We start from the raw sequence: 11,927 nt of genomic DNA on the forward strand, positions 1-11,927 counted from the left end.
GGGGGGGGGGGCACCGCCATCTTGCTGGTCATATGACAGCCAGCATATCCACTCCAAAGAGTGTCACAAAGGCTCTGCAAAACTAAAAGCGTTTCTCATCAAAAGGCAGTTGTCAAATAAGAACACCCCTCTTCTCCACAGCACTGAGACCATCCAGATCTGGCTTGGGACTGGGGTCAAGTAGAAGTAGCTGGTAACTTAGTGTGATGGTTGGGCCAGAGTTGTGGGTAAGGGAAAATCACATCCCACAAAAGCAACGGGTCCAAGAACAGGATTTCCATCCTCTCGCATTGCTTTCTACTCCCTACTTTTGAATACATCAGAAAAAAAAAAATTACTCAGGACACACCTAGCCTTAAGTTCTAAGGCATGCTGTCCCTCCGCTGATAATGTTGTTAATAAATAACATCATTACTAATAGCTAACATTTATTATGTGCCAGGCTCTACTAAGTGCACCATAACTCTGAATCCTCCCAGCAAAGTTGTGAGATAGGTTTTATTATTATCATTTCCATTTTAGAGGAGGAAACTGAGGCACAGAGTGATTAATTCTCTTACCCAAGGCCCTTTCTTATTCATGAGAGATGGGCTTGGGCTTTACAGCCAGCAATCTGGCTTCAGAGTCTGGACTCTTAAAATCTACATACACAGCAGCATAAGTAAGTCTTATGAAGGTCCCCAAATGCCTTTCCTAGATGATGTCTGCTCTTTAAATCCAACAAGACTTCTTTTGTTCTTTGCTGGTTCTAGTAGCTTGCTTTCTACATGAGCTCCTTGGAGCTGTTTGCCCATTTAGATATTTAGAAGCAATAAAATATATGCATAGTTTTATGTTAGAAGTTGAAGGACATTAAACTACTTAAAGAATTTCTTGCTGCCTTTAACATATATCCAGTAGACTAACCAAAGAACCATTTCCCAAATGATCATGAATCTACAATCCTTTATTTCTCAAGGAAGCTGGGTCAATAATTCATAACCCCTTATGTCTCAGGGCAGCTGACTTCCTCTACTTTCTGAAACTTTCAGGTTACCCAGTTGGTAACATATTGAATAATAAGTCTTCTCTTAGCTATTCCTTGTTTATCATGTGTGTTAGCCACTTCTCTAACATCTCCGTGGAATTCTATTATTTGGACCTAGTCTTCTACCAAGAATTTGAATTTGGGTTTATAGACCAAGCTCAAACCCCTTCTTTCTGGAACCATTTGAAACATCTACTAAAACTGCTTCCAGGAATCACTTCTTTCATTTTTGGAAAGCCTGTGTCATCAATAAACTTGCTTTTTCACCAGGCACAGTGGTGCACACCTGTAATCCTAGCTATTTGGAAGGCTGAAGTGGGAGGACCACTTGAGTCAGGAGTTCAAGTCCAGCCTGGGCAACATAGCAAGACCCCAGTCTCTTAATTTTTTTTAACTTGCTTTTTCTTGTTATTACTATTTGTCAGCTGCAAGAGCTCTTCCCAGTTCTCTGTGTGCTCCTCTCTGGCAATGATAGGCTAGTTACCTTTCTAAGAGCTACAGGAAGATATACAGAAGTAGAAAACTTTTTGTTGCCCTCACATGGGCTTCTTCAGCTGGTCCTTAAGCCGGGTTAGAAACTGAGGGAAAACCGTAGGCATGTCTGATGGTCACTCTGGAGACTGTGCCATTTGTCCTTGAGTCTACAAAGAACTGGAAGATTCAGCCTCTCAAGGAGCTTATGGTCCCCATGGTGAGACAGGCTGAAGCAAAAAGAAAAAGCATTCTTGAAACTCTCCTTAGGGTGAAAGAGCTGTTGGGAGTCTGAAAACAAACGTTGCCCAGCCCTAAGGCTAAGGCATCCATAGCCAGACCTGTGAGCTTTATTAATCAAAATGTAGAATAGCATGCACTAGGGGCCAGGTAGACAAACAGATTATGTGTTACAGAATCGAAAGGAAGGAGAGTCCACTGCAGGCTGGAGGAAAACACCACTAAGACACAGCCCCTCCCTCCCAGGAGACTTTAGGCTGGAAAGACCAACTGTACTGTAAAGCAGATTGTGACAGCAGCTGGGCTAGAAAGCTATATTGTACTGTGCGATAGCAAAGGAAGGAGCAATTCATTTCCATTAATGGTGTCCGAAAGGCTTTCACAATGGGGCATATGGGACCCAGGCTAGGCCTTAAAGCACAGAGGCTTGGAGAGAATGCTATGGGTCAGAGAACTTGTATGAGGGGAAAGGCCTGTGCGCACAGTATGCTTGGAAAACAATGAGTAAACTAATCTTGGTGTCAGAAGAGTGAGGGGCAGAGGGAAATAAGTCTAGAAGGTAAGGTTGGCCAAACCAGGGAAAACAGGGCATGCCAGACCAAGGCACATACCATGTTCATCAAGTTGTAATTGGGACTTTGGAGCAGGGGTGCTGACATGCACAAAGGTGTCTTTTGGAAAGCATGATCTAGCCTCTGTGCTCAAGAAGGCCGGAAGGGAAGTAGAGACCAGAACATTTCTAGTCAGGGCCTTACAGGTCCCAGGCGCCAGGAAGTCGCAACTGAAAAAAGTCAGTGGGTTCCAGGGATATCAGGAAGGAAGCAGCAGGAGCAGTGGCTGGCAAGAAGGTAGAACCACCGAGCACAAGTTTGGGGACTTAGAGGATACAGGTCCCTGGACCCCCAGCAGGGACACCCACAGGGGCTACAGGCTGGGGCAGTCTAGATATGAGCAGACCATGGGGAATGTGGAGGGTTGAGGGGGAAGAAGCCTCCGGAAGAGATCGTGATATGGAGAAAACAGGAAATACAAGTCATGTCATCTGACAAAACACAGACACTGATGCGCACATATGTGCACACGTGTCCCAAGCAGACTATGTGATGCTGCAAAAGCACACCCACTTTAAAACATGTGGCTTTGGCTGGGCGCGGTGGCTTACGCCTATAATCCCAGCACTTTGGGAGGCCAAGGCGGGTGGATCACGAGGTCAGGAGATAGAGACCACGGTGAAACCCTGTCTCTACTAAAAATACAAAAAAAATTAGCTGGGCGCAGTGGCGGGCGCCTGTAGTCCCAGCTACTCGGGAGGCTGAGGCAGGAGAATGGCGTGAACCCGGGAGGCGGAGCTTGCAGTGAGCCAAGATCGCGCCACTGCACTTCAGCCTGGGCTACAGAGCAAGACTCTGTCTCAAAAAAAAAAAAAAAACCTGGCTTAAAATCAGACATCTGTGCCACTCAATTTCATGATTATTTTCAAACAAATCAATTTGCTTTGCAATGAAATTTAGCACAAAATCTTTCTAAGTATAGAAAACATATGTAAAATAAGACTTTGTCCTTTTTATCAAATGTGACACACATACACACCCTGCTTGAAATTCTATTTGTGTCCAAGATATCTTCGTGGTTTCTTCCTCCATATTCCCTGGTCCTTGCAACTTCTAGAGGCAAAAGCTCTTGTAGACAGTGCTGAATGTAAAACCACTGGTAACCTCCACTTACCTTGCTAAAGGATCAGTATGAAGGCTAAGATGGGGGAAACTGGAGAATTCCAAAGTTAGAATTTGTTTTCCTTCTACAGCCTCATTTTGCATGCAAGTTCAGTCTCAAGTGATGTCTCTTTCTGAAGGAGAAAGGCGAGAGGACATAATGTCAATGGCTTGTATTTGTCAAAGCTACCTCCATTTCAGTTATCTGGACTCACCAGCATCTTTTCTATCTGCCAGGCTTCATCACTGCATACCAGCATGAGTGCATGGGATACAGACACAAAGCCCAGGCTCAGCATGTCCCTCTCCCTCTCCGCATACGTCTCCTGCACTTCTCTTAGCAGTAACCTGCTTTGCAGCCATCTAAAGACATCTATAAACAGTACTGCCCGTAGACCTGAGCCCGTCCTCGGCCCTGCTCTCTGCCTGTTGCATGTGCTTCTGTGCCAAGCTCTGGGTACCTGAGACCATAGTTCTTTAGGGCCTGCAAGAGCCTCCCCCTGGATTTGTCCTCCCACATGTGGACTGCACCCACCAGGCCTGAGGGGAGTGTGAGCAGAGCTTGAACGTGCAGGCTGGCAGGTCCAGGCACTCAAAGCCCATCGTGTTGTGGAATGGAATGGGGCTCGGCAGAGAGAAGGGGGGCAAGGTCCAGCTCTCTCCCCGTCACCATGCGCCAGCACAGAACCCAAGGAATCCCAGAGTGCTCAACTAACGCCTGGTCTTCCAGGTGATTGAGAAGGTGTTTTTGTCAAAATGAAAAGGCAGAACATTTTATTAAACAGGTCTCTAGCTTTATTTTTAGGCTTTTCAGCATTTAGACATATGGTAGCAGGCATCCACGTGTCTTCTTGTCCGGGCCCCACAAATGTCAGGACGAGGTCTGAATGTGAACACCAAGGTGACTGTCTCTCAGGCCTTCAGGGACCTGCTTTTCCCTGTGACTTTCAACTGTGTTTCCACTCCTCTCTGCTTTTGCCTTTTTGCTCTTAGTTTTTGTTGGTTTGTTCTTCTTTGAGTTCATTTATTTGATTTAGGTTCGTGTCTCCCAACATACCACCTCCCTCATTTTTTATTTTTGTTTATTTTTGTTTAATCCCCATCACTCCTTTAGGCTCCCTCCTCTACCAGTGCCACTGTTTCCTTAGCCAATCCCGAAGTCTCCATACTAAACTACCCATCTACACTCTACCAGCCCTCAGCGGCATCCATGGCTGCAGTGGCCCAGCGGAGCATGCCCCTGCAGACAGGAACAGCCCAGATTTGTGCCCGGCCTGACCCGTTCCAGCAAGCTCTCATCGTGTGTCCCCCCGGCTTCCAAGGTAAGGTCGAGCAGCCACAGCCTCTCACCTGCTGCTTACAGAATGTCCTCTGGGGCTTCGGCACCTGCAGTTTTCTGTCACGCTCATTTTCATGGAGAAAGGCCCTCCTCATTTCTTCCAGTGAGAGCGCTGGTATCACTGAACTTGAGGGCTCCTCTCCTACTGTGGCCAACCTAGAAACAATAGGGCTTATGCCTCAGCACCAAGTCAATTCACTGTGACTCTCACACCTGCCAGGGACTGTGTCCCTGGCCAGCTGTCTGTAAATAAGTACATTGTTTGTGCTTTCATTGTTATGCTGATGTCAGCTCTTGCTTTTCCTTGCATGAAGTATCCTCTGTGTGGGTTATCTATAGAAAACTGCCAATCTCTGACAGCCAGCGTAGTCCCAGCTCCCATAAAGAATATCAATCAGTCTGAAAAGTACTTCCCTGGAACCCCTCCTCAAAACGATTCTTTGGCCATGACCCCAGCACTTCTCTTCTGTAGACTCTAAGAAGCTAGACTGTGCACTTTGTTACAGTTTACCCAGAAAGCTTAAGAATTTATTTTTGCAAGCCTCATGGTGTAAACTGTGTGGTTATAGTCAGTGCAATTCCAAATGGGTTCATACGTCTCCCCAACACCCCTTATTTTGACATACACAAGTACATCTTGATGGTCAGAAGTCCTTGTTTTCCTGTTGTAATCTGTCCGCATAACTGTCCTACTTTTGGCCTTACAGCCTCCTTAATTTGACCTTCTAGCCTTTGAAAACATTCAAGATCTCAGGAGGAGTTTTGTTTTTTAATTTGTTAGAAGCTAAGGGGAGACTTCCCAAGGACCAGGCAATACCTGGTTATTGTCGGTGACCAGTGCAAAGGGAAGCTGAAAGATGACGTAGCTGGCTAGGAAGGTTTTCTTCATCCAGCAGTTCACAGCCTCTCAGCTAACCCTTCTCTCCCTCACACTGTCTGGAACAGGCTTGCAGGCCTCTCCCTCTAAGCACGCTGGCTACTCGGTGCGAATGGAAAATGCAGTTCCCATCGTCACTCAAGCTCCAGGAGCTCAGCCTCTTCAGATCCAACCAGGTCTGCTTGCCCAGGTAATTCTTTCTCCTTTATTATTACTGGTATTACCATTACCCATGTTAATGTTGTTCACAAAAGATAGAACTTTCCACTCCTTCTCTCCCTAGTAATGAGTTAGGTGCTTCTAGTCATTGGAATGTATCTGTAATATTGTAAATGGTCCCCAAATGAATTACCTTCCTAAGTATCTGCTTACAATTCCAAGAAGAAATTTAGATACAGGGAGAGTCTGGGGAAATTATTATTATTCTATCTTTGAAATGCAAATTAATCTGGGAGACCTAGGTTTTAATCCTAACTGCTAGTAACTTGTCTATGACCTAAGGCAAGTCAGTTAATATCTCTTTGCCTCAAATTTCTTTCTTGTAAAATAGAAATGAGTTTTTAGAGCCAAAAGGAGCCTTGGCGATTATCCTCTCATTTTATAGTTGAAAAACCAGGCTCAAGGTAACTGTAAGCTGGAACCTTCGTTATCTATCCATGTAGGTGCTTTGACGGTAGAATGAGGTGGCAGAGATGAAAAATGGTTGAAAATTTGTGAAGTGTTATGTAAACATAAAGTAACAGTAGTGATGAAGTGATAACAGTAACAATCTTTAATGACACTTGAACCCTAATAACAAATGCATCATCATTACACCAGGGCACTTTACAGTTGTTAATTGATTTAATCCCCACAATGCCACAGTATTTGTCTCCATTTGACAAACAGGGAAACTGAAGCAGAATAATTTGCTCATCAGAGTTACACAACAATTAGGTAACAGAACCAGGACACACACGCAATAAGTCTGATGCCAGCATCTGTATTTCAACCACCAAAAGCCACTACTTTTGTATAATCATTTCTACTATTGAGTAGCTTGACCTTAATGTTATTAGTTTAGAAGCAACTTTATTTTTAAATAAGATAGGTTCACAAAGTCTTTTCCCAAAGACACTATTTGCGCTGTCTTGTTAAATGGAAGTTGTTTTTGTTGTTGTTTAGTTTTTGTGTAATCAAATTGCATAAGTTTGTTCTGCACTCTCTTCTATTCCATGGGCTTCTCTAATATCCTGTTGTCTTAACCATTGTAACTTTAATCTGTCTTGGTATCTAGTAGGGAAGCCCTGTTACCATCGAGTTCTTCAAATTTTCCTTGTCTGTTCTTGTCCCTTCACGTTTTCATGTGAATTTTAGCATCACTCTTTCATAAGAATTTTAGTTCCAGAAACAAAAAATCTGCTTTATATTTATTAGATATACATTGAATTTATATTTACTTCAGGAACAACTGACATCTTTAAACATGTAAGTCATTTTTATCCATGAACATGGTATAACACTCTGTAATGGGTGTGGTGGTGCACACCTGTAGTCCCAGGCCTGTAGTCTCAGCTACTCAGGAGGCTGAGATGAGAGGATCACTTGAGCCCAGGAGTTCAAGGCCAGCCTGGGCAACATAGTGAGTCCCCATCTCTACAAAAAAATTTAAAAATTAGCTGGACATGGTGGCACATGCCTATAGTCCCAGATGCACAGGAGGCTGAGGCAAAAGGATCACTTGAGCTCAGGAGTTTGAAGCTGCAGTGAGCTATGATCACATCATTGCACTCCAGGGTGGGCAACAGAGTAAGACCCTGTCTGTAAAAAAAAAAAAAGAAAAAATTAATAAAAACACTTTATTATGTTTAAGTTTTGTAATGAATATTGAATTAAATCAAATGTTCTTTCTGTATTTATTGAGACACTCATATGCTTTTTGTTCCTTATCTACTAATGGGATAAGTTATATTAATATATTTTGTAATATTAAATTACCCTTTTATTTATGAGATAAACCCCATTTGCTCATGTGCTTGATATGCTATGCTTTTTAATATTGGATTCAGTTTGTAAATACTGTAGTTAGTATTATTATATCGATGTTCATAAGTGGAAAATGGCATATAATTTCCCTTTTTATAAAATCCTTATCTGATTTGAGTACAAGGTTACACCAGGCTCATAAAATATCTTCTTATTGTTGTTACCCACACGAGTGGGTTTGGTCACTTGACAGGTACCACTCCAATGACCACAGCCAAGGAGTATTTAGCAAGGGGATTTTATTACTTGTAACAAGTAAGGAGAACACTGGAGATAGTTCCCAAAGCAGTGTCTCTGGGCGAAGGGCTGGGTCATGTTTTATAAGCATAGGGTAATGAGGCATGATCTGGTTGGATTTTGCAATGAATTGATATGAGAGGCATGATCTGACTGGATCCTGCCATGTGGTGATGCCAGAGCTCGATCTGATTGGATCCTGGATCCTGCCATGTGGTATCCATTTCTAAATTCCATCCACTCGCCTCAATCCAGGCACTTAGGTTCTGCCTGTGGTTGCATACCTGGTTCATCTGGGCATGCTTAGGTTATGTGACCTTTAACCTGTGGATCCATGGCAAATGAAAAACAAGTCACAACTTTGTTACATAGAAGTTGAACCAGACTGCTGTGGTTACATTATTATCTATTCTGTTTTCCAGAACAGTTTGTTTAAGATTGATATTAAACATTCTTCATCTCTGTGCTTATGTCCAGAATGACACTGTGCAGTTGACCACTAACACCAGTGACCACTAGCACCAAGGTAGCACACAAAGTTTTGTCTTATTGAAAGTTTGTAAACAGAGAACCTTTTGTATTTAAAACAGGCCTTCTCTTCCTTCCTCTCTCTCCAGTGGGTCCTTGTAGCTTCCTTTTATTTGCGTAGTTCAGTAGCGGGGAATTCAGAAAAGGCCTAGATAGATCAGAGAAAGAACTACAGCTCAGTCCAGGGGCAAAAAAGCTTGTTCATACTTTATCTGAGTGGCAAAAATCCACACCAGTCTGCCAGTGCTCCACCTTTGTGAGCCCAAATCTACAGAACTCGCATGTACTTTTAAAGGATAATTACAGATCTTTTTTATGTTTGCATACTTAACCCTAGTAAGCCAGGAACCATCTCTGAAAGAAATAATAATTAGCATCTCTTATTAGCTAAAATAGGGATTCTTCATTGTTCAGTTTGGTGGAACCAGAAGACTCAGCAGTCAGAATTTGTTTCAGTCCTTTAATCGTAGCAGGGGAGAACTTTACCTTTTGCTTCCTTGAAAGAGGGTCCCTAGAGTTTTGTAAATCTCCAAGTAGATTTAACCTAAAGCTGTAATTAGGAAAGTGAGCAAAAAATATATGTGTAAGGATTTTAATTGCTACTGTGTTTATAACTGAGATTGTTGGAAGAAACTTGAACATTCGTCAGTAGGGGATTGGTTAAATAAGTTGATGCATACATAAAATAGAACACCATGTAGCCATTAAAAGAACATGGTGAACTATGTGTCTTGACATGCAGAGATTTCTAAGATATGTTAAGTGAAAAAAATCCTGCCCTATCCAGTATCGTGTTGTGTCTTTTTGTCTGTTGCTTTTATTTTCTCTCCGGTTGTCACTTAATCCATGCCAATATGTTAGCCTGTTGAGGTGGGCTCTCTCCTAGATATTTTAAACGTTCCCTTCAAAGGACAAAAATAAGTTAATTCATAAAACTCTTATGGTGGCTATAAAAAAGCAACAATTAAGCATTTAAACTGAAGCCTTCATTTTTCTACGGTTAAATTTCTAGGCACCAGGCAGAGGCATTCCAAATACTATTATTTGACATAAATGTATTCAAAAGTTGGCATTGTTCTTTTCTCTAAATATTGAAAATCTTTTAAAGGATTTTACTTGTGAGCACTTAGAGATGGGATCTTTGAATCCACTCCTCATGTTAATTTCATTTTTTTTGCCCTTTTCCTCCCCACCTCCCAGCAGCATCACATAAAACTTTCAGGGCAATGAGCGTCTGTGGGGCACCCAGAGGATGTGTGCATGGCAGGTGGAAATGGTAATCATTCTGCTTATGTCAGTGATATGGGAGTGATCTTTGTGGATCACCTTGCAACAAAAGCTTTTTTGGTACTGCCTAAAAGGAGCTGTCATCTCCATCCTCACAAGCCCCACGCCACAGCTAGCATCTTGGCCACCAACAGAAATTGTGAATGAGCAGGTAATAGTGGAGAGATGGGAAGCACAGTTCTTGATTGAGACAGTATTGAATTTATCTCACTTGTGAAATGGCAGGATCTAAAATCTCCTTTACTAGCAGCGTTAGAGAAGAAATTCAGAAATGCCAGATCACTGTAGACTCTACCCTTCCATGAAGTGTTTTGCATTCTTCTAGCCAATCAAATCATATCACCTGAACCTCTTTTTTTTTTTAAGGTATTTATTTTTGGGCTCATATTTGACCAACTGAACCTTTAAATGTTTCCCTAAAAACAAACTGTTGTCTTGAACCCTTTAAACTGTTCAAAATACAAAACTTTAATGTTTCTAACTCAAAATTTCCTCTGATAACATTTTCAGCAACCAGTCTTTGCTACCGTTGTCCTGCTGTCTGCCTCTCTCTTGACTGGCACCTGATATTGTTAGAGAATAAGGAAGACTTGTTCATGCCACCTTTATGCAGTTAACCACCAATGCCTGATCCTCAATAGGGGCCATTATTTTTGTGTATTATCAGCACAAGGAGAGGTAGTATATTGGCTGAAAGCATGGGCGCTGGAATTAGGTTGCCCACATTCAGATGGCTGCCTCACCATTGTATGGCTGTGTGGCTTTGGGGAAGTTATTTTTGAAATTTAAATTTAATTCCTTTTCAAGGTAATACATGTACATAATTTTTAAAAGTTAAATAATACCATAAACTTATAGGAAAGTTATAGTCCTCTGCTCTATCCCATCCTTAATGTCTACTCCCCATAACAATACATACATTGTTACATTATATATGTGTATATGTGTGTGTATATATATATACACACATATATTATCCCTGCTATATATATATTTTATATATATAATATGTATTACCCCTGAAAGTTTATATATACACACACACACACATACACACACACACACACACACACATTTTTTTTGAGACATAATCTTGCTCTGCCATCAGGCTGGAGTGCAGTGGTGCAATCTCAGCCCACAGTAACCTCCGCCTCCTGAGTTCAAGCAATTTTCATGCCTCAGCCTCCCAAGTAGCTGGGATTACAGGCATGTGCCACCATGCCCCGGCTAATTTTTTTGTATTTTTAGTAGAGACTAGGTTTTACCATGTTGGCCAGGCTGTTCTCAAACTCCTGGCATCAAGTGATCTGCCTGCCTTGGCCTCCCAAAGTGCTGGGATTACAGGTGTGAGCCACTGTGCCCTGCCCATAACAATAATCTTTAACTTAACTGTTTAATCTGTTCTTTATCTCTGTGTTTCTAAATAACATGCTTAGACTGCTTTTTATGGATTTTTTTCCATTTTAGGTATTATCCATTGACTTCCTATTATGGAAGATGAAGATTTAGCTTTCTAACCCACTGCCATCCCCATAACACACACACAATTTCTCTCCTGTTCCTCCTTTCACTCACTCTTTTCTCCTATTCCTCCCACATAATTTTGATTCGACTACTTTTTAATATTTATGTAATTATCAATATTATACAATATTATTCTCAGTTGAGCCTTATAATATACCATGATTATGTTTCCTTTCTTACACATCTTTTTGTTTTTCCTAGAGTTAATGATTGCCTCATTTTTCCCATTGGGTTAGTTTTCTATAAATCTCATTATACAGCCCCAAACCCTTCCAGAGCTATAAAAGGTTTGTATGTTTGCTGTGTTGCTGTGTTTGAGCACACTTATCTCAGTATATTATTTTTTCTTTCTCTGAAAGCTTTTAAGACTTTTTCCTCATCCACATTGGACTCACATTTCATGACTACATGCCTTCTTTTGGGTCTTTTTTCTTACATTGTCCTGAACACCCTATTTGCCCTTTTAATCTGGATTTTTTTTTCCTTTGATAATTTCTTCCCCTCCATTTTCTCTGTTTCTCCTTTGCAGTATTCTTATTAATTGAGTGTTGGTACTGCTAAATTGATCTTCTGATTTTCTTATCTTTTTTCCCCTCTATTTCCTGTATATCCTCTGTCTGCACTACTTTCTAAGAGATTTCTTTTTTTTTTTTTTTTTTT

The 11,927-nt window shown here is 41.6% G+C and overlaps 1 protein-coding gene and 1 long non-coding RNA gene across 7 annotated transcripts in view; one reads left to right on the forward strand and one right to left on the reverse strand.

The window, feature by feature from the left end:
* HIPK2 (homeodomain interacting protein kinase 2) overlaps positions 1-11,927 on the forward strand; it is a 165,842-nt gene that overhangs the window by 105,290 nt on the left and 48,625 nt on the right. For 2 of the 4 annotated variants that reach the window (XM_017880367.1, XM_017880366.1), the window contains exons 8-9: positions 4,646-4,772; positions 5,735-5,856. In XM_017880367.1, coding sequence (XP_017735856.1) covers positions 4,646-4,772; positions 5,735-5,856 — 249 coding nt within the window. Of the gene's footprint in view, positions 1-4,564; positions 4,773-5,734; positions 5,857-11,927 lie in introns of all 4 variants that reach the window. The other 2 variants (XM_017880365.1, XM_017880364.1) reach the window with 1 other exon arrangement.
* The window catches only part of LOC108534820 (uncharacterized), a 12,445-nt gene continuing 9,032 nt past the window's right edge, over positions 8,515-11,927 (reverse strand). For all 3 annotated transcript variants that reach the window (XR_001887040.1, XR_001887041.1, XR_001887042.1), the window contains exon 3: positions 8,515-8,604. This is a non-coding gene — a long non-coding RNA (uncharacterized LOC108534820). The remainder of the gene's footprint in view (positions 8,605-11,927) is intronic.

The sequence above is a fragment of the Rhinopithecus bieti genome, unplaced genomic scaffold (assembly GCF_001698545.2).
Source record: "Rhinopithecus bieti isolate Rb0 unplaced genomic scaffold, ASM169854v2 scaffold_11401, whole genome shotgun sequence".
NCBI lineage: Eukaryota > Metazoa > Chordata > Mammalia > Primates > Cercopithecidae > Rhinopithecus > Rhinopithecus bieti.